General features: G+C 42.9%; 1 protein-coding gene across 3 annotated transcripts in view; it reads left to right on the forward strand.

Moving 5' to 3' along the window:
- Window positions 1-22,871, forward strand: part of ABCC1 (ATP binding cassette subfamily C member 1) — a 222,725-nt gene that overhangs the window by 145,420 nt on the left and 54,434 nt on the right. For all 3 annotated transcript variants that reach the window (XM_056536365.1, XM_056536367.1, XM_056536366.1), the window contains exons 11-19: window positions 2,916-3,008; window positions 3,673-3,876; window positions 6,806-6,952; window positions 12,560-12,647; window positions 13,175-13,244; window positions 14,244-14,370; window positions 15,136-15,312; window positions 15,413-15,580; window positions 21,653-21,827. In XM_056536365.1, the coding sequence (XP_056392340.1) occupies window positions 2,916-3,008; window positions 3,673-3,876; window positions 6,806-6,952; window positions 12,560-12,647; window positions 13,175-13,244; window positions 14,244-14,370; window positions 15,136-15,312; window positions 15,413-15,580; window positions 21,653-21,827 (1,249 nt within the window). The remainder of the gene's footprint in view (window positions 1-2,915; window positions 3,009-3,672; window positions 3,877-6,805; window positions 6,953-12,559; window positions 12,648-13,174; window positions 13,245-14,243; window positions 14,371-15,135; window positions 15,313-15,412; window positions 15,581-21,652; window positions 21,828-22,871) is intronic.

Here is a 22,871-nt window from a genome sequence, read left to right on the forward strand (position 1 = left end):
TTTCAGCCATATGTAAACTATGTGCTTTGGTGAACTATGGGCATTATATCACAGACTGAAAGGAAGTATTACTAAAACTTAACCTTTAATTAAAGATGGCTAAAAAAAAATTATAAATTGCACTAACCCGTGGTCATATCAAAAGACCCTCAGGACAGAAAACCTACAGATTCATGTTTAAACAAGAACTAAATCGCGAAGTGAAAGGTTATGCCCTTTTTTCCATTGCACACTAATGTACAGGTATGAAACCAGTAATATGATCAGAGAGAAGGTTAATGCCAAATGGCTGATGGCAAGGGCATCAGCACAGTTCTAAAATGCATAACTATACAACAACCCGACTCGTTTCCCCCGAACAATAAACAGGGTTCATCCACATTTCTTGCCAAACATAGACTAATCACCACTGGTAAGTAAACCACGGTCCACTGGAGGACCACTCACTCAGATAACCACAGGCTTGTTCAACCCAATTAGCGATGATATGATGCAGCAGGATCTTTCTTCCAGGTGCAGCCCCAACCAGTCATAGGGCAGATGAGAATCCCCAGTAGCTGCACGTGGGATTTGTAGGTTACTGCTTAAACCATACACTCGATGCGCATGCAGGCGCACTGGGCCGATCAGACCGTGCCCACCACTTGCTTGTACTCTGTGCGCCCAATCCAGGTGCATGTAAATAAGCTTCAGGCGCATTTGCAGACATCATAATTTGTGAATGTACGTGCTAGATAACGTTAGTCATGCGCCCAATTGTCTCTGCTCCGTGCAACACATCAAACGGCACAGAGCCAGGCTAAAGGGGCATCTGCCAATACGTCATACTGTTACCATACTCCTAAGGGTATACAGAATATTCAGGGGATCAACATGTAATGATATATCACCAATGGTCGTGGTAAAATATTTATTTGAAACTATAGGTATCCACCTGATCGGAAGATCTGTGTCAAGATCACACATACCACGATAATTGGGTCACTAATGCTACAAAAAAATAAGTAACAAAGTGCTGTAATATTTATAAAAATTCTGTATATTCTAGTTATTCTAGTTAAGAGTAACCATGAGGATAAATTGGGCATGCCCGGGAGGGGGATGGACATGCCAGGGGAGGGGAGGGGAGGGGGTGGTAGGAGTGGTAATGGGGTGGTACATAGGAGGGAAAGATCCAAGGGGAATATTGTGTGGGTAAAAAAATGCTAATTGGTGTGTGGGATGATGTAATGGTGATCCAGGTACCAAAAATACTGAAGTTCAGCATGCCATGTGTATATAAAAAAAATAATAATTAAATCATCATGGCACGTTACTTAAATGTCAGATACAAAAACTTTTCATATGTTGTAAACCCCTGTTGTAAAGCACACTGTCTTCCCGCTGTGAGCGCACTTTGTTTAGGCCCACAAGTTGCTTCTGCGGGGCACATTTCTCTGCTTCTGTACCCCCAATCTCCACTCTCAGGGATCGGGGGCAGAAGTGCTGCACTGCAGGGGGGAGATAACCGTCATGTATCCATAGCAGGGATACATCGCGATGCGGTGGACAAATTACTTTAGTTTCTGAACCCCTGATCTTTACTCTCAGGGATCGGGGGACAGAAGCGCATTGCTGCGGGGGAGATAACTGACGTATCCCCAGCGGTTGCTTTAACTTCGCCTGCTCTGCCACTCACTGTCCGCCTCCGGCGCCACTTACATCTATGCCCGCCCTGCCGCTCACATCTCTGACCCCCCCCCCCCCCCCCCCCCCACCTCACATCTCCCCTAGAGTTAGCTAGGAATTGCAGTTTTGATAATACTATGTGAGATGTAACCATCTGCCTGCCCACATCTCCCCTAGCATTAGCAAAACTACAACTCCCAGCATGCCCTGACAGTGAGGACAGTCTGGGAGTTGTAGTTTTGCTAATGCTAGGGGAGATGTGAGCAGACAGCATACTGAGGGAGGGTGCGGAGACCTGCACAGTGAGGCCATGCCCCCTCCCCTTGAGAGGAATTCAGACTAGTGAGCTAGAATAAAAGTGTAATAAAGAAAAATAAAGGTGCTAGACACATAAAAATTCCATATACGTGGTCAGGATTAGGTACTAAGTAATATATTAAAAAAGTAATAATAATTTTGTTGGATCTGATAGGTACACTTTTAAACACCAGACTCAGCAGTAGTAATGGGGGAACTAAACCTACATGCCCCTAAATACAAAAAGTCCCTACAGATCTACTGCGGGGCAGCCATCCTTAAAAGGGCGACCCCGTCCTGAACCTGACCCTAAAGAGAGACCCTATTAAACCATGATGATAAAAAGGGGAAGTTTAAGTAATAGGGAGGGTGCTTATGGACAGTTAGCTGGCCAAACATTGACACATGGGATTTTTTTCCGAGTGACCAGTGGACTCTGGGCAATCCCTAGCCCTGAGGTGCACTAATATGGCTGCCTGGCTGATCTCTGGATAATACCTTCATTTATGAATATTCATGAGTCTACCCAGAAATGCGTAGCCGGTATGTTCTTTAGATCTCACTGTGTGCACGCAGTATCTTGTAGAACCAGCAGGTTGGGGGGGGGGGGGGTGATAATGGTGTCAGTTTCCCTTTCAAGACACTTTATTAAAGGGGTTTTCTATGCATATACTGTTGATGGTCTAGCAGACACTTGGAACCCCCACCAATTGAGTATAGTTGGCTCTGTACTTAATGTAGTGGCTGTGTCAGGATACTGCAGCCTAAGCAGTATCCTATTCAAATAAATAGGAGCTGTGGCTGCAGTAACTCATTGCCACCACTGTGTATTGTGGGCAACAAACAGCTGACTGTTGGGGGGAGCTTGGTCTCTGCGCCCCGCTGATCAATCATTGAGGGCCTATATTGGAAGTAAAACTTATTTATATCTTCTAATCCTCTCACTTTAGAACCTTGGTCCCTCTGTGCTAGCAGGAGTTGCAGTCATGATTCTTTTGGTGCCTGTAAATGCTGTAATTGCAATGAAGACAAAAAAATATCAGGTGAGTGTCAGTGTTTGCTGTCACTGGTCTAACTAGGATTTTGTGTTTCCTAAAACTCCCTGCCAAGTGCAGGAATCTTTAAAGGGGTACTCCGGTGGAAAACTTTTTTTTATTTTTTATTAACTGGTGCAAGAAAGTTAAACAGGTTTGTAAATTACTTCTATTAAAAAAATCTTAATCATTCCAGTACTTATTAAAGACTGTATAATAAGACTTCTTTTTGGATTTATTTTCTGTCTTTCCACAGTGCTCCCTGCTGACACCTCTGTCCATGTCTCCAACTGTCCAGAGCAGGAGAAAATCCCCATAGCAAACATATGATGCTCTGGACAGTTCCTAAAATGGACAGAGGTGTCAGAGAGCACTGTGGACAGACAGAAAAGAAATCCAAAAAGAAAAGAACTTCCTCTGAAGCATACAGCAGCTGATAAGTACTGGAAGGTTTAAGATTTTTTAATAGAAGTCATTTACAAATCTGTTTAACTTTTTGACAACAGTTGATTAAAAAAATATATATATATTTTCCACCGGAGTACCCCTTTAAAGTGCTGTTATATCTTTTTCTTTCTATTACCTTTTGCTTTCCTCTAGTTGTTGCAGTGAGAAAATCAGTGCTGTATTACGTTGCTGTGATTTCTTTATTTATTTTGTTTTCGGTCTCTAGGTGGTTCAGATGAAGTGCAAAGACAACAGAATTAAACTTATGAATGAAATACTAAATGGCATCAAAGTACTAAAGCTGTACGCATGGGAACTAGCATTTAAGGAGAAGGTTCTAGGAATCAGACAAGAGGAGCTGAAAGTACTAAAAAAGTCTGCCTACCTGTCTGCTGTAGGGACATTCACCTGGGTCTGTGCACCTTTCCTGGTAAGTGGAATTTCTTTTTGATACCTATAAAGTTTAGTTTTTTAGAAATAGATTTCATACTAAAATGTAAAACATTCACTGTAGTTTATACAGCATACCTGATGCATATCTTTTAGTGGAAGGTAAACTTTAAACAGAGGAGTACTCACCACTAAACAGTGATGGAAACCTCGTAAGGATAGTGTCTTAAAAGAACCCCAACACCCACATCCCTTTCTTAAAGGGGTGTTTTTGTTTGGCTATGACTGGGCTATTTGGGACATGTAACCTGCCCAAACATTGCAATTTTTTTACCCCCTGAAAGCATAGGGTGCTGGAGTCTAGTGGGGTTCTTATTTTATTAATTCACACCCTCCCGAATTACCAAGCTATGAATGTTTTTGTGCCCCAGCTGACTGTAAGTAAACTGTCAGATGGATTTACCCTTCATTTCTAATTTAGTGTGTAAGGGACAGTGATTTACATAAGGGGTTGTGTACTGTGCACAGAGCTGCTCCTGTCTCCTATCACTGCTGCTGTGCTCTGCTTATTGCTATGTCTGCTGCTCAGTAAATATGTATGAACCAATAGGTGCAGTTATGTGTGAGCTGGGGAGATGCCTGGAGCAAGCATCGGGTTCATCACGGACATTGTCAGTACAGCATCTTGTCTTCTCTTCGCTGTGTGCATGCTGAAAGCTGAATAGTTATTCGTTAGGACTCAAAAGCCCTCTTCATTGTACTACAGCCTAAGTTTTACACTACTCCCTCCCTCAATATATTACTCACAGAATCCGGTTATATAATCCCAGTATACAGGCTGCAGAACAATGAAGAGGGCTCAGGTTAATTTTTGGTAGTGGGGAGGATGGCTTGCAGCTTACAGCACTGCCTGGTGTTTGCTCCAGGAATCTTCCCAGCTCACACACATAGCTATACCCAGATATTGTTTCATACATATTTACAAAACCACAGACATGACAATAATTGTAGCACAGCAGCAGTGATAAGAGGGTACTGTGCCCAGTACATGCGCCTTGTGTAAATCACTGCCCTCTCACACTACTAGAACCATCTGATGGATTCACTGACAGTCAGGAAACAAATACATTTTATATCAAGGGGGATTAATAAAATAAGAACCTCTCTAGACTCAGGGCACCCTACTTTCAGGTCCTCTTTTAAGGAAGAACTGCACAATATCATCTCTAATTCTATATTAGAGCAATATATGTCCCGCAAATCAGAAAAAATATTTGGGGTGGAATAAAGTAGGTATGAAAAAAATACCTACAATGTAGCATTCTAAAAGATAAATGTCTGCTCTAGTCCTCATGGCCCAAAAGGGTCAATTAAAAAGTGTTTATAACCAAATTCTAGATGTCATCTTCCTAGTATAATTTACAAAAAATAGCCTTGATCCTTCTCTGTCGCCACACAGCAATAAATTAAAGGAAATCTTTCACCTAGAAATCTGCCAAATGACTGCAAGCACGGTTATGTAGCCCTGGTAACAATGCTACATAACTGGGACCCCAATACAAATAAATAATGTTCTCGTCTGAAGAGTTAGTTATGTTCTGGACTGCAAAGCTTTCTTAACCCTCTGTCCCTCTTATTCTGTGATTGATCGCCAGGGCTCTCAGACCTCTGTTAAATTCCCGCTCATGCACAGTTCATCTATGTTGTGGTGCACGCACTATGAGCTTGCTGGCTGCGTGGGTGCTGTCAATCACTGAAGGAGATGGTGGGGGCAACTAGAGATGAGCGAACTTACAGTAAATTTGATTCGTCACAAACTTCTCGGCTCGGCAGTTGATAACTTATCCTGCATAAATTAGTTCAGCCTTCAGGTGCTCCCGTGGGCTGGAAAAGGTGGATACAGTCCTAGGAAAGAGTCTCCTAGGACTGTATCCACCTTTTCCAGCCCACCGGAGCACCTGAAAGCTGAACTAATTCATGCAGGAAAAGTCATCAACTGCCGAGTCGAGAAGTTCGTGTCGAATCGAATTTACTGTAAGTTCGCTCATCTCTAGTGGCAACAAGCAGGAGGAGAAGTTGCGGGCTAGACAGGCATATAAAAGCATTTTTTTTGGTATGGGGCCACAGACAAGCTAATTGCAGGTACCATAAGGCTGGGTTCACACTTTGGCCAGAAATTCGGAGTGCAGCAGAATCCTGTTGTCAGTAATAGGATTTTGGTGCCTCCGAATTTCCGAGCGGAATTTCAAAATGGAATTCCGCTCTGAAATGACATAGTGTAATCCCAGCCTCACTCTGTTAGCAGTGCTACATAACTGTACTAGCATTTATATAGTGAATTTCTATGTGACAGCTGCCCTTTTAATATATAGATGATTTATAGACATACAAGTGAACTTCTTTCTGTAATAAATCTTTCCGGCTATCTCCCCTGACTGTGACTTTATATATGCACAATAATAATCTTCCTCTGCAGACTCTCTTTTTATGGTAGGGTAGATATTGATGTGTGTGAATGTGTGCTCCTTTTGTCTCCCCTACTCCGCCAAAGCTCAAAATATCAGCTGCTGTTCTGGTGAAGCAAATAGATTATGCCCACGTTAGGATAAAATATGTATTCTTCCATTCACAGGTGTTTATAAGTGGAACATCGTAAATGGAAAATTCACTTGGGCTGGGTTCATGTTTACTTTAGTGTAGGGATGAGTGAAGACAGGCGAAACAGAGCAGAGAGGGGAGGCAGGGAAGACCAACTCTGCAGAGAGGATCATGTTCAACAGCTTGGTCTGGAATGTATGTGTGAAGCCCAGCAAATGATTAAGGACTTCTGTACGTATAGTGAAAGGGCTGGTCCAGATTATGCTTTCCTCCCACTGTACAAAGGATAATGGGAATAGTACATGTATGATATAATGTGTATTGTGTCATTTTTTCTATAATTTATATATATTTATCCCACTTTCTTCCAGGTTGCTCTGTCGACTTTTTCTGTTTATGTTCTTGTTGGCAAAAACGATGTTCTAGACGCTGAAAAGGCTTTTGTGTCTTTGGCTTTATTTAATATCCTCAGATTCCCATTAAACATGCTGCCTATGGTTATCAGCAGCATGGTTCAGGTAAGCGGAATAGAACTGCTAATTTGTCTCACGTTATTGTTGATTAGTAATTTAAGGGTTTGTTCACACATACAATATGTGGCAGAAATGATGCTAACAAATGTGTCAGAGGGTAGCCTTAGATTCCCATTGTGTATTTCCAATGTGCTGTCCTGAGAAGGATGCTCTCGATAAGTGAATTGGAACCGGCAAATATTCCCATTCAATACAATAGGGCATGTATTTTACCTGGGTGTTTTGGTGCATATTTTGGCTCCCCAAGTACGGCTGCTTGCAACATGTTTGGTATGTGCTAATTGACACATACAGGGGTGTGGAAATAAAAGAAAAAAGACTACTTGTCCAAGGGACTAAAGCGGAACACAATCTACTTGTTCCTCAAGAAAATCCACTTGTCCTGGTAGATAAAATAATTTCAACCAAAATAGTATGTAAATAAGATCTTTATTAGTTACTGCACTTTAGTTTTTTTCCTCCTATAATAGCCATAACTCTTATTTTTCCATCTACAGACCCATTTGAGGCTTTTTTTTGTGGCGCCAAGTATACTTTGTAATGGCACCTTTCATTTTTCCATAACTTATGTTCTGAAACAAAAAAAATTATTTGTGAGCTCAAATTAAAAAAAATGCTAATTTTGGGGTTTTCTTTTTTCCGCCATTCACCTTGTGGTCAAGCTTACATATTATTTTGATACTTTAGGTCAGCCTGATTACACAAATGCCAAATTTGTTTAGTTTCCGTCATGTTTTTTAATAATTATATAAAAATGTATTTTAAATAAAAATTCTTGACCCCTAAAACATTTTTATTTTTCCGTTTACTGGGCTGTATGAGGGCTTATTTTTTGGCTGTGATATGCTGTTTGTATCGGTACCATTTTGGTATTGATCGGACTTTTTGAACACTTTTTTTTTTTTTACTTCATTTTTTCTTGGATATGATGTTATAAACATAAAAAAATATGCAATTCTGTGATTTGGTATTTTTTTTCTTTTACGTTAACGCCATTTACTGTACGGGATATAAAATGTTATTTTTTAATAGTTTGCACAATTACGCATGCAGCAATACCAAATAGGTTTATTTTTATTATGTTTACATATTTGTATATGAAAAAGGGGGGCGATATGAACTTTTAATATGGAAGGGATTAATGGGTGTTCTTAACCCCTTAAGGACTGAGCCCTTTTTCACCTTAAGGACTCGGCCATTTTTTGCAAATCTGACCACTGTCACTTTAAACATTAATAACTCTGGAATGCTTTTAGTTATCATTCTGATTCCGAGATTGTTTTTTCGTTACATATTCTACTTTAACGTAGTGGTAAAATTTTTTGGTAACTTGCATCCTTTCTTGGTGAAAAATCCCAAAATTTGATGAAAAATTTGAAAATTTTGCATTTTTCTAACTTTTAAGCTCTCTGCTTGTAAGGAAAATGGATATTCCAAATAAAAAATTTTTTTATTCACATATACAATATGTCTACTTTATATTTGCATCATAAAATTGATGAGTTTTTACTTTTGGAAGACACCAGAGGGCTTCAAAGTTCCGCAGCAATTTTCTAATTTTTCACAAAATTTTGAAACTCGCTTTTTTTCAGGGACCAGTTCAGGTTTGAAGTGGATTTGAAGGGTCTTCATATTAGAAATACCCCAGAAATGACCCAATTATAAAAACTGCACCCCCAAAAGTATTCAAAATGACATTCAGTAAGCGTTTTAACCCTTTACGGGTTTCACAGGAATAGCAGCAAAGTGCAGGAGAAAATTCACAATCTTCATTTTTTACATGTTCTTGTAGACCCAATTTTTGAATTTTTGCAAGGGGTAAAAAGGAGAAAATTTTTACTTGTATTTGAAACCCAATTTCTCTCGAGTAAGCACATACCTCATATGTCTATGTAAAGTGTTCGGCGGGCGCAGTAGAGGGCTCAGAAGGGAAGGAGCGTCAAATGGTTTTTGGGGGGCATGTCACCTTTAGGAAGCCCCTATGGTGCCAGAACAGCAAAAAAAAACACATGGCATACCATTTTGCAAACTAGACCCCTCGGGGAACGTAACAAGGGGTAATGTGAACCTTAATACCCTACAGGTGATTCACGACTTTTGCATATGTAAAAAAAAAATAATAATTTTTTACCTAAAATGCTTAGTTTCCCTAAAGTTTTAAATTTTTAAAAAGGGTAATAGCAGAAAATACCCCCCAAAATTTGAAGCCCAATTTCTCCCGATTCAGAAAACACCCCATATGGGGGTGAAAAGTGCTCTGTTGGCGCACTACAGGTCTCAGAAGAGAAGGAGTCACATTTGGCTTTTTTGAAGGAAATTTTGCTCTGGGGGCATGCCGCATTTAGGAAGCCCCTATGGTGCCAGGACAGCAAAAAAAAAAAAACACATGGTATACCATTTTGGAAACTAGACCCCTCGGGGAACGTAACAAGGGGTAAAGTGAACCTTAATACCCTACAGGTGTTTCACGACTTTTGCATATGTAAAAAAAAAATAAAAAAAATTACCTAAAATGCTTGGTTTCCCCAAAAATTTACATTTATACAAAGGGTTAAAGCAGAAAATACCCCCAAAAATTTGAAGCCCAATTTCTCCCGATTCAGAAAACACCCCATATGGGGGTGAAAAGTGCTCTGTTGGCGCACTACAGGTCTCAGAAGAGAAGGAGTCACATTTGGCTTTTTGAAAGCAAATTTTGCTCTGGGGGCATGCCGCATTTAGGAAGCCCCTATGGTGCCAGGACCGCAAAAAAAACCACATGGCATACCATTTTGGAAACTAGAGCCATCGGGGAATGTAACAAGGGGTTAAGTGAACCTTAATACCCCACAGGCGTTTCACGACTATTGCATATGTAAAAAAAATAAAAAAAATTTTACCTAAAATGCTTCTTTTCCCAAAAACTTTACATTTTTAAAAAGGGTAAAAGCAGAAAATACCCCCCAAAATTTGAAGCCCAATTTCTCCCGAGTACGGCGATACCCCATATGTGACCCTTAACTGTTGCCTTGAAATACGACAGAGCTCCAAAGTGAGAGCGCCATGCGCATTTGAGGCCTAAATTAGGGATTGCATAGGGGTGGACATAGGGGTATTCTACGCCAGTGATTCCCAAACAGGGTGCCTCCAGCTGTTGCAAAACTCCCAGCATGCCTGGACAGTCAACGGCTGTCCGACAATACTGGGAGTTGTTGTTTTGCAACAGCTGAAGGCTCCGTTTTGGAAACAGTGGCGTACCAGACGTTTTTCATTTTTATTGGGGAGGGGAGCGGGGCTGTGTAGGGGTATGTGTATATGTAGTGTTTTTTACTTTTTATTTTATTTTTTGTTAGTGTAGTGTAGTGTTTTTAGGGTACAGTCGCACGGGCGGGGGTTCACAGTAGTTTCTCGCTGGCAGTTTGAGCTGTTGCAGAAAATTTGCTGCAACTCAAACTTGCAGCCCGATACTTACTGTAAGCCTCCGCCCATGTGAGTGTACCCTGTACATTCACATTGGGGGGGACATCCAGCTGTTGCAAAACTACAACTCCCAGCATGCGCTGACAGACTGTACATGCTGAGCGTTTTAGTTTTGCAACAGCTGTAGGCACACTGGTTATGTATCACGGAGTTTGTGACCTTACTCAGTGTTTCAAAACCAGTGTGCCTCCAGCTGTTGCAAAACTACAACTCCCAGCATGTACGGTGCATGGTGTAAGGTGACAGCTGGGAGTTGTAGTTTGCAACAGCTGGAGGCACACCGGTCGTGAAACACTGAGTTAGGTAAAAAAAAAAAAAAATGAGTTTCACAACCAGTGTGCCTTCAGCTGTTGCAAAACTACAACTCTCAGCAGTCACCGACAGCCAACGGGCATGCTGGGAGTTGTAGTTATGCAACCAGCAGATGCACCACTACAACTCCCAGCATGCACTTTAGCTGTTTGTGCAAGCTGGGAGTTGTAGTTATACAACAGCTGAATGTACACTTTTCCATAGAAAGAATGTGCCTCCAGCTGTTGCAAAACCATAAGTCCCAGCATGCCCATAAGGGAATGCTGGGAGTTGTGGTGGTCTGCCTCCTGCTGTTGCATAACTACAGCTCCCAGCATGCCCTTTTTGCATGCTGGGAGCTGTTGCTAAGCAACAGCAGGAGGCTGTAACTCACCTCCTGCTGCTGCTCCATCGCAGGCTGTCCCTCGCCGCCGCCGTCGCTCCTGGGGCCCCGATCCCAACATGGACGCCGGGGATCGGGGTCCCCAGCACCCGGGGTCGTCTTCCCGCTCACGCCCTCCGGAAGAGGGGCGGAGCGGGTGCGGGAGTGACGCCCGCAGCAGGCGCCCTGATTGGTCGGCCGGTAATCCGGCCGACGAATCAGGGCGATCGTGAGGTGGCACCAGTGCCACCTCACCCCTGCAGGCTCTGGCTGTTCGGGCCGTCAGAGACTGCCCCGAACAGCCAGTAATTCCGGGTCACCGGGTCACTGGAGACCCGATTGACCCGGAATCGCCGCAGATCGCTGGACTGAATTATCCAGCGATCTGCGGCGATCCCCGACATGGGGGGGCATAATGACCCCCCTGGGCGATATGCCGGGATGCCTGCTGAACGATTTCAGCAGGCATCCGGCTCCGGTCACCAACCGGCTAGCGGTGGGGACCGGAATTCCCACGGGCGTATGGATACGCCCTGCGTCCTTAAGGACTCTGGATGCAGGGTGTATCTATACGCCCTACGTCCTTAAGAGGTTAAACTTTTATTAAACTTTCTTTTTTTAAGTACGCTTTTTTTTTTTCAGGAGGAATCCTTTAGATTCCTCGTACAGATCAATGCAGTTCTATTGAACTCCATTGATCTGTGTTCATTTGGTTGAGCCTGCTCAAGGCTCGATCAAATGCACATCTATGGCGGGCAGCCATGAATGCAGAGGTAAGCCCTTCTGGCTACCTCCACAGGGGATCGCCCCTCTGCAATTACGCTGCAGGGGAGAGGGGTCAATCCACCCCGCTAGACCACGAGGGATGGTTAAAAGATCCCTTTAGACACCGCTGTCAACTTTGACAGCGGTGATCTAAAGGATAAATAGCCGGCCGCAGCGATCGCCGCATGCTTGGCTATTAGCGGCAGCCCTTTGCTACTGAAATCAGCCGGGGCCACAGAGTATGGAGCGGGCTCGAGTCAGGGGCCCACTCCATACACCCTGAGTGCCGGTGTGAGGTGCAGACTTGCGTCCCATACAAGTCTGCATCTGCTCCTCCACCTCACAAAGGCATTATAAAAAAATTAAAAAAAGGCCCTGCTTGCTTGATACAGGGCTAAAGCTATGAAAAATTCACCTGTCTGGAACTATATGTCCCCGGCGTCGGGCAATAGGATTTTCCTCATCCCTGACATAGTACATGGTCCAGAACAGACAAGCAAATTGTTGATATGTTCACCTGTTCTTGTCATGTAGGATAGCAATTGGGTTTGCATGTAGTTAGTATTTTGGTCAGTATTTGCAAGATATCTGTCAGGATATCCTCCTCAATTCAATGCAGAGAAAAAATCTTTTGAATTGTTATACCTGATCGATGAGAAATAATGTAATAGCTAAATATTTACTTTTACCCATAGGCAAGCGTATCATTGAAGCGTCTCAGAGTATTCCTTTCTCATGAGGAGCTTGAACCAGAGAGCATCATAAGAGAGCCTCATAGAAGTTGTGAGTGTTCCTTCTTTTTTTTATCAGATACACATTTTATTTCTTTAAGATATTATTAAATTACATTTACGCTTTACCATTTTATCGGTCCAGTGTTGTGAAGAAAAAATTGAGGAACATTACCAATGGTCTTGTTTAAACTAGTCTACAGCTTTTGGGCAGGCCTATGTTTCCATGTCACAGACTACAAAGAACCAACTTCTTGTGCAATTTCATCTTGGAAGTACATTCTTTTCCATCTCTTTCCTGCTTATTGTTAGCCTGAATTTATGGATACATATGAATCCTGGACTAGACTACACAGGATTTGTCAGAAACTGTGGAGACACACAGCTCTGCACAGGAGCTGCAGACACAAGAACTGTAGAAGAGAATTTTTTTTTTTTTTTTAGCAAGACTTTTTACAAAATAGCTTTTTTTTTATTTATTGTAAATGTATAAAATCACAATGAAATAGTATTTCATTCCATCAATGCAATTTCAAGAAGAAAAACAGGACAAACTGTAATTATTTGTTCTTCTCGTAGCCGACGGCTGTATCAACATGAGGGGTGCTACCTTCTCCTGGTCAAAGAATGACCCTCCAACACTAAAAGAGTAAGGTTGTTTCTGTATTTTTTTTTTATTGAAATGTTTATCTTTTTTTGAGGTTTCCACATTATTGCCATCTAGTCCGTGTTGTTTGGCGACACTAATCTGTCACTCTGAACTCTGTTTTCTACTATCCAGTTGTACACTCTGTGGGCACAAACATCTTGTGTATATTTATGCTGTCTTATTTCACGTGTGACCCTGACTTAATCTTGGTTTACATTTAGGGGATCTCAGTTATTTATTTAGATCATGAATACATTCTGAAGTTTTGGATGTATGGTTTTGGGTAATGTGGTATGATTTGTATAAGTGTATGTGGAAGTCATGCCTAGATTTTTGACACTATTTTGTTGCTGGTAAACACCATGATGTGACTGCTATGTATGAATATGTTTTAAAGATGTTCATTCTGAGAGAAAAAAAATTATTTGTTTATGATGATAAATAAGTGTTCGATTACAGGAGCCCCCACAGCTAGAACCACCACCAATCACCTGAAGGGGATCCCATGTTCCCTATTTTTCTTTACTCTAGCCTGCACTTTGCTTTCCCTGTCAGTCCCATAGACTTTAAATGGAATTGCAGAGTACAGTGATGGTTGGGTGATAAATAACGACTCTGGGGAAATGCTTTCTAGCCCCTAGCGGACCCAGAAATTACCTTCACATCCTGGCGATCACGCTGATGTCTGCCATTAACCCTTTAGATGCTGCAGTTAATACTGATCATGGAATCTGAAGTATTGTGGTTTTCTCTTAAATTTCCCGCCACAATTTTTTTTTTTCTTTTGGTTGAGCCTTACATTTTATGGTAAAATGAAATGTGTCATTACAAAGTACAATTTGACATGCAAAACAAAAACACCCTCATATGGGTCTGAAGATGGAAAAATAAGAATTTGTTAAGGCCAAAATGGGCTTAAAAGGATTTAAAGCAATTTATAAAAGTAGGTTTGAATTTTATTGAACATTGGTTTATAAGATGAATTTCTCTTTAATTCAGGATAAATGCTACCTTCCCGGATGGCTCTCTGATTGCAGTGGTTGGCCAGGTGGGCTGTGGAAAGTCATCTTTGCTGTCTGCACTGTTGGGCGAAATGGAGAAGAAGGAAGGTTTTGTATCGGTGAAGGTACATCAAAATGAGTTTACGTTCTTCAAAGTAACTAGTAAGGCTATGCTCACATCTGCAGATTGCACCGCAGTTTATGTCAAAATAATGGATATCTTGGGATTTTTTTTTTTTTTTTCAAATGGTCTTATTTATGAATTTTCCAAAATGAAACATCTTACAATACAGTAGTCAGAAATATCAAGATAATAATGGCAGCTGATTGGAATTGGAATTAAAAAGGATCTGCTAAACAGTGGTGTCCAATGTACAATGGATCCAGTACATGATGCACATGTGAATAGAGCCTTACAGGTCTGTTCAAATGATCCAGAATATCCAAAAGGCATACATTCGACTGTGGTAAGTGGTCCCCTGGAGCTTTGTACGGCCTGTACAGGAGAATTTTAGGTGCATACATATATATACAATATATGCGTTGCGATTTCTTCTGCAATTCCCTAATATTTAAAAGCTATGTCCACCCTTGCAACAAATTCATTTTTATTGTTTCTAAACGTTGAAAATAAAGAACCTTCATTTGATAATCTATTTTGTGCATAGATAAATAGCAATACGACCACAGGATGAGACTTAATAGGGTTCATTTTTCCTTTTTACATTCATTGAAATGATTAAACATTGGATGGTAATCTTCTCAAAGATTTTACTACTTTAAAAACCTCTTATTTTGACGGTCTTATGCTTTAGGTTTAACACTTAGAGAGACCTTCTTCATTGCTATATGTAGTAGAGGTGTAAACTTTGGTGTTTTTGCTTTGTCAGGGTGGCATAGCATATGTTCCTCAACAAGCTTGGATCCAGAATGCCTCTCTTAAAGACAACATCATGTTTGGCAGAGAACGCAAGGAGCCATTTTACAAGAAAGTTCTTGAAGCCTGTGCTCTGCTTCCTGACTTGGAGATTTTACCTTCAGGAGACAGAACAGAAATTGGAGAAAAGGTTAGGATATGGTTTGGTTTCAAATATTATGTAGATATAATAAGTATATTTTTGTATTGAAGCTATATTCACCAGTCTCAAACCTATTGATTGTTGCTAGGGTGTGAATTTATCTGGAGGTCAGAAACAGAGGGTGAGCCTTGCCCGGGCAGTCTATTGCAATTCTGATGTATATTTACTTGATGATCCCTTATCTGCTGTGGATGCACATGTTGGAAAACACATATTTGACAAAGTTATTGGCCCCAAAGGACTTCTTAAAGATAAGGTAAGTATATATACATTAATTCTTATATCCTTATATCCTGAGGGATTGTGGCTTGGTCACAGCATATGTGAGTTTGCACCACTCCTGAAATAGAATAGGAAGTGAATTTCTGTGATGTCCGAGATATGGGTCAGTTTGTAGAAGTAATGATAAAGAAGTTATCTAGACAAAGCATTTATTTAATAAAAACAGTCATCAGGCTGTGTATGGAATTTCAGCTCAGTTACATTGAGGTGAGTGGAGCCAAGCTGTAATACCACACACAACCTGAGGACAGGTATGGTGCTCTGTTTTTGTATTCCTGGATAACACCTTTAAGAAACAGTCGGGCAGATAAGTAATACTGTCTGTTAAACAATGTAGACTTAAGGCCCTTTGGAAGGGCTCATTATTGTGCAAATGAGCGTTTCTAGGATAAATAAGCATTCCCAAAAATCAGCCAGTGTGAAAGGGCCAATTTATTTGTCAGCTGACTGAATCCTTTGTGCAGCCAATAAAATCATTTTAATTGGCCACAAATAACAGTGAATTTAATAGGCTGCCCGATTGATTGATTGATTGATTGATTGAACTTTGTAAAGGCTCTGCAGATGAGCATCGATCTCACTGATAGACTTTTGTTTGCAACCTTAGGTGGGGCCATCTAAAAGGGCTCATATACTAGACAGTACCAATATTTGCCTGATTTATAACAGTGGCTCAGGCTGTTTGAAAATCGTTAGAATATCTACTCTAAGGCCCAGATTTCTCAAAGTTTGTAGAGCTTATTTTCCCGTATATTTGGCACAACTCGGTCCGGGACCGAACAGCCATTCACGGGACCCTGCGGGAAACTCTATCTTACTGTAGGGACTAAAACTCTGTGGCTCCATTATATGTTAAAAGGAGCCCGGGGTGGCATCACTCTACAGTTGCCCGGGACTCCTGCAGACGGGATGGGAGATGTGCAGGAGCCGTCCCTGCCATCCATCAGCGCTGCAGTAAACGCTGAGAGATGGCAGGGACGGCTCCCGGCCCGGCTGTGAGAGTCCCGGGGGCTGCAGTGTTATGTCAGCACGGGCTCCCTTTGCTACGGCGCCACGGAGTTTACTGTCATAATAAATTTCTCGCCGTACCACATGACTACAACTCCCAGCATGTCCTTAATGTTAGGGCATGTTGGGAGTTGTAGTCGTGCGGCATGGGAGATGCATGGGCGGATGACAATAAATGTAATAACCTATTTTTCTTTTTTTTTTTTTCTTCTCATTTCAGATCCTGTGGACTACTTCAAATTCGGTGGACTGCGTCGATGATCAGCGTTTTTTTTTTTTTTCTGTTTAATGTTAATAAAATGGTTATCGCGGGCTTGTGGGGGAGTGTTTTTTGGAATATTTTTTTTTTTAAACATGTTGTGTTTTTTTTTAATTTTTTTTTTATTTACTTGACAGGTTTAGTAGGGGAAGTTGTCTTATAGACGGAGTCCATTACTAAGCCAGGGCTTAGCGTTAGCCCCAATTACATCTAGTGATAACCCCCAATTATTACCCAGGTACCCACCGCCACAGGGGTGCCGGGAAGAGTCGGTACCAACAGGCCCGGAGCATCAAAAATGGCGCTCCTGGGCCTAGGCGGTAACAGGCTGACGTTATTTAGGCTGGGGAGGGTCAGTAACAATGGTCCTCGCCCACCCTGGTAACCTCAGGCTGTTGCTGCTTGGTAAGTATTTGGCTGAAAATAAAAATAGGGAGGATCCTATGCGTTGTTTTTTCTTTAAATATTTTAATTATGCAAAAAAAAAGCATAAGGTTCCCCCTATTTTTATTCTCAGCCAAATATCAACCAAGCAGCAACAGCCTGAAGTTACCAGGGTGGGCGAGCACCATGGTTACTGGCACTCCCCAGCCTAATTAACACCATCCTTTTACCGCCATTTTTGATGCTCCGGCCCTGTTTTTACTGGCTCTTCCCGGCACCCCTGTGGCGGTGGGTACCAGGGTAATTGGGGGTTAGTGCTAGCTGTTTTTGTGGCTAACAATAAGCCTGGCTTAGTAATGGACTCCCTCCTATAAGACAGCTTTCACTATTAAGCCTGTAAAGTATATTAAAAAAACAGAACTTGTTTAAAAAAAAAAAATTTATTACAAAAAACCACTCCCCCAAAAGCCCTCGTTAACCATTTTATTCACATTAAACATAAAAATATATACTGGTCACCATAGTCCTCTGAATCTAAAGTAATCCTCAGGATACATGGATCTGAAATGAGAAGTAAAAAAAATAAAAATAAAAAAAATTAGTTAGTACAGTTAATAAATAATATGGAATAAACACATATATATCGCAAATTTTTTTCAAAGCTGCAAAATGGATGTTCTGAAGTCATTTGTTGGTTTTTGCTTAGGTGTGCTAAAAAAATGGTATTCAAAAGTGATTTATTGTTTTTTGCTTATGTAAGCCAAATTTATCAACCCCCTGTGATAGTATGATAAATGTGCCATACGATAAGCAAAACTAAAGCAAGAAAAATAATGCCTACAGAACGTGCTTACCATAGCAACGATGATAAATCTCCCCCTAAGTGTACACTATTAGTTGGTTTACTAATGCCAAAAATGTGTGCCAAAATTGACGCTCTGTCACATTGAAGCCAAAGCTGTTTTCACAGAACTCACAACCACCCTCCAAAAATGCACTCACTCTTTTTGTGTAAGGCGCAAAAGTGTCTAAAATACCTTAAAAACGTTGGTGCAAGTCATGTAAGCCAGTTTTTCTCGGTCGGCTCCATTGGAGGACACAGAGACCGTGGGTATATGCTGCTGCCACTAGGAGGCTGACACTTTGCAACAAAAAGAAAGTTGGCCCCTCCTGGCAGGATATACCCCGCCTACAGACTCTGAGCTAATCAGTTTATGCTTAGTGTCCATAAGAAGCAGACACATGTCTGGAGTTTTACTTTCATATTCTTTAGTTTAGGGACATGTATGTAGATTATTTTTCTGCCTTTTATTTCTCTCTTTTTACGTGGGGGTTCAGGAGCATGGTGCTACCTGTTCCCCATATTCAAAGAAGGGGCATGGGCATAGTGTTATGCACTGTTAACCCCTTCTCGCCACCGGCCAGCACCTGGGGTTGTACCTTGGTTCCAGGTCCCCCTACCTTCCCTGCTCGTCTCGTAGTCTCAGACTGGCATGATGCAGGTGTTTAATGGCTGGCTGAAGACTTCGGTAGGTAAGTTTTCCCGGGACAGGGTGAGTATCTCCCCCCCCCTCTTTTTCCTGGGGTCTATCTTTTTTCAGGGTTATCAACCTCTGGAGTTCCCCTGTTTTGGGCCCACTCCTCCAAACCTCAGTTTCCAGGGACCAGTTTCCCCTGCTCGGCCATTCTGAAGTCGGGGGTGCTCTGTCAAGTCTCCGGGGCCAGCACTCTGTAACCGGGTGCATTCTTCAGAGCCCCGCAGTTCCCTTTATTTTAGTGAGAAATAAAACTTGTGGATAGATCCAGTGAAAAAACAAGGACTTCCCAAACAGGGCTTCTCTCTCTCTCTCTCAATCGCCTGCACTACGAGCGCATCTTTGTTTTTTCTCTATTTCTTTATATTTATTTTAGTGAGTGGTGCACTGGCCACCGCTACCTTCAGCCTTTCGGGTCGCACTTAAGACCCTTCTCGCACAGGGAGTGATCATCCCAGTTCCTCCCGAGGAGCGTTGTTCGGGTTTCTACTAAAAATCTTTTCATCGTTCTCAAAAAAGGGGCCCCTTCTGCCCGATCCTGTATCTGAAGCTCCTCAACAGTCACCTACTCCTGCGTCCTTTCCCAATGAAGTCACTCCGTTCCGTAGTGGTGTCCATGGACTAAGGAGAGTTTCTTTCATCAGTGAATATCCGGAACACATACCTTCACATCCAAATTTTTCCATGGCTGTGGCGTATGTCAATCACCGGGGCGGCACCTGCAGCCCAGCCCCGCAGCAATGACAGAGGTCTCCAGGATACTGCTCTTAGTGGAACTCAGCTACCTCCATCTCTGCAATTCAATTCCCTGCAGTGGACAGTTGGGAGGCGGACTTCCTCAGCCGCTCCTCTGCTTACCCCAGTGAGTGGTGTCTTTATCCAGAGGTGTTTGAGGAACTCTGCAGCCTCTGGGGGACTCCGGACTTGGACCTCTTTTGCGTCTTGCCACAACCAGAAAGTTCCTCGCTTCGTCGCAAAGTCCCACGATGCTCTGGCCATGGACGCCTTAATGATCCACTGGTCACAATTAGTCTTCCCTCCACTTCCTCTCCTTCCCAGGGTACTGAGGAACCTCAACGGAGGGAGTCTCTGCCATTCTTGTGGCTAGGGACTGGCCCAGACGCGCGTGGCACGTCGGCGTCGATTGCCTAGTGGCCGACGTACCTCTGCGCCTCCCTGTTCGTCCAGGCCTCCTCTCTCAGGGTCACCTGTGCCACACCTATTTACTGTCTCTGCATTTGATGGTGTGGCGGTTGATTCCACGGTCCTAAGGGCCAGGGGGTTCTCTCCCCAGGTGATCCGCACAATTATCAAGGCTTGTAAGCCTTCCACTGTGAAGATTTACCACCTTACTTGGCGGTCTTACTTTCAGTGGTTTGAGTCTCAATCTGTCTCACCAGTTATCTTCTTCCTTCCGTGCCTGCTTTCCTTTTTGCAGTGTGGCCTGGCGCAACACTTGGCCCTCAGTTCTTTTAAGGATCAGGTGTCAGTTCTCTCTATTCTCTTTCAGCGGCCCCTGGCGTCTGATCCTCACATCCGCACTGTTCTGCAGGGCATAACTCATGTGGCTCCGCCATACAGATTCCTTACTCCTCTGTGGGATCTGGTTCTCAGTTTCTTGCAAGGTACTCCCTTGGATCTTCTCCAGGATGTTTCTCTTTGCATCCTTTGCTGGAAGGTGGCCTTTCTCATTGCGGTCACTTCCATCTGGAGAGTTTCTGAGTTTGCAGCTCTCTCCTGCTTTTCCCCCTACCTGGTCCTGCAACAGGATAAGGTTGTTTTCCGGCTGATCCCCACCTTTTTTAACCTAAGGTGGTCTCTTTTCACCTGAATGAGGATATCGTCCTCCAGTCCTTCTGCCCAGCTGCATCCCATCCCAGTGAACATTTGCTTTATTGTCTGGATGTGATTCGGGCTGTTCGGATCTACCGTTTTAGTGATTTCATCTTTCCGTCAGTGTGCTTCCGGAGGGTCGTCGTAAGGGACTTCCTACTTCAAAGGTAACAGTTTTGCGGTGGATCCGTTCCGCCATCTCAGAAGCCTACCACTACAAAGGGAAGACTCTGCCTTTTCGAATCTTGGCTCATTCCACTCGATCTGATGGGGCCTCCTGGGCTCTCTGCAATAGGGCCTCAGCCTTGCAAGTCTGTAAGGTGGCCACCTGGTTGTCCTTGCAAAATTTTACCAGGCGCACACCTTTGCGTCTGCTGATGCAACTTGGGTCACAAGGTGTTGCAGGCGGCTGTGGCCCAGCCTTCCACCTGAGTTGTTTGGGTTCTCTCCCACCCCTGGGACTGCTTTGGTACGTCTCATGGTCTCTGTGTCCACCAGTGGAGCCAATCGAGAAAAGTAGATTTTTTTTTTTTTTTTTTTTTTATGCTCACCGTAAAATCTTTCTCGGAGGATCCATTGGGGGACGGCACCCACCCACTTGTTCTGGTGTCTTTGGTTCAGTGGTCTGTCCGGGAGTTGGTTCCAGTTATTTTTTGTCTGTGGTTCCCTCGGACAGTTTTTTTTCTTTCCCTGTCGGTCCTCTCCTACTGCTTTGGGACTAAACTGATAAGCTCAGAGTCTGTAGGCGGGGTATATCCTGCCAGGAGGAGCCGACTTTTTGTTGCCTAGTGTCAGCAGCATATATACATACGGTCTCTGTGTCCCCCAATGGATCTTCCGAGAAAGAGATTTTATGGTAAGCATAAAAAAAAGTTGTTGTTTTTTTTGCCACAATTTGTTTCAGATTTTTTGCACACAGTTCTTTTTATCTTTTCCTAATATTTTTTGCACTGCAGTCTCCACCAGCTGCATGTGGTATAAACAACTAATTTAGGGTTTGTTTGTTTATTTTTTCTTTAACTTTTAGACCCGAATACTGGTTACTCATGGAGTGAGTTACTTGCCCCAAATGGACTCCATTATTGTGATGGTGGATGGAAAAATCACAGAAGTCGGATCTTACCAGGAACTCTTAAAGCAGGATGGTGCATTTGCTGAATTCCTACGTACATATGCCAATGCTGAGCAGAATGATGGACAAGGTGAGTGGCTAGCACAGGCTGTGTATCAACAGTATAATAACAAAAGGAAGTGTTCTCATGTTTTCACTAGGGAAGACTACTTCTGCAAGCTAAAATATTAGAGAAAAGCATTCTCTGTGATCTTATTTTAGTTCACTGTATATGGTGGTCCATAGATTGTTGGTATCTTTAATAGCACCCATAGAAGCTTTTATTCAATAACCAAATCCCCCTCCCAGCCGATGTTTGGCTGAGCAGCATTCACCAGGAGCAGTCTTCTTTTAAAAGTGGAAAGTCTGCAGCATGGCCTCAAATACTCAAATCATTTCTACAACTTTCTATTCTATTGTCTCAATGAATGAAGACTTTTCGGCTTTAACCCCTTTAGGACATAAGGCGTACAGGTATGCCCTGACATCCTGGTAGTTAAGGTCATAGGGAGTACCTGTACAGCCGTAGGAATTTTGGTCCCTGCAGGGTGGGGACCGGACCGGGATGCCTGCTGGAATCACTCAGCAGGCACCCCGTGACAATGCCCAGGGGGGTCCTGAGACCCCAACATGTCGGCGATCTTAGATTGCCGGTGAATTCACAACGGCAATCTGCGGCGGTTTTGGTCATACGGGTCACCGGAATTAGGTGATCGGCAGTGTACTATACACCGCCAAGCGCCTCCTGTAGCTAGGGGGAGGTGGCGATCCAGTCACCTCCCCAGCAGCTGGCAGAGGAGGGGTTAATGTCCCCTTCTCCCAGCTCTACTGGCCCACCGAGCTCAGTCAGAGGGCAAAGCTAAGAGAGAGAGAGCCATGTACAACTCTTTTGTACTGTCCCAGTATGCTGGCAACACAGGGACATTCCTGCAGTTCCAAGAAGTCTTAAAGGCCCTGATCTTTGGCGACCGGGAAAGAGCAGGCCCAAGTTCCCAAGGAACTGGAAATATAGGTGCCAGAATCGTCCTAGGTCCCCCACACTGGAAAGAAGGGACGATCCAAGAAAATATTCAGAGTGTGTCACAAGAGGGGGATACGGAAGGACACCACCACTCAATGTGACACTTGCCCCGAT

This window comes from Hyla sarda, chromosome 8 (assembly GCF_029499605.1).
Source record: "Hyla sarda isolate aHylSar1 chromosome 8, aHylSar1.hap1, whole genome shotgun sequence".
NCBI classification, from domain to species: Eukaryota; Metazoa; Chordata; class Amphibia; order Anura; family Hylidae; genus Hyla; species Hyla sarda.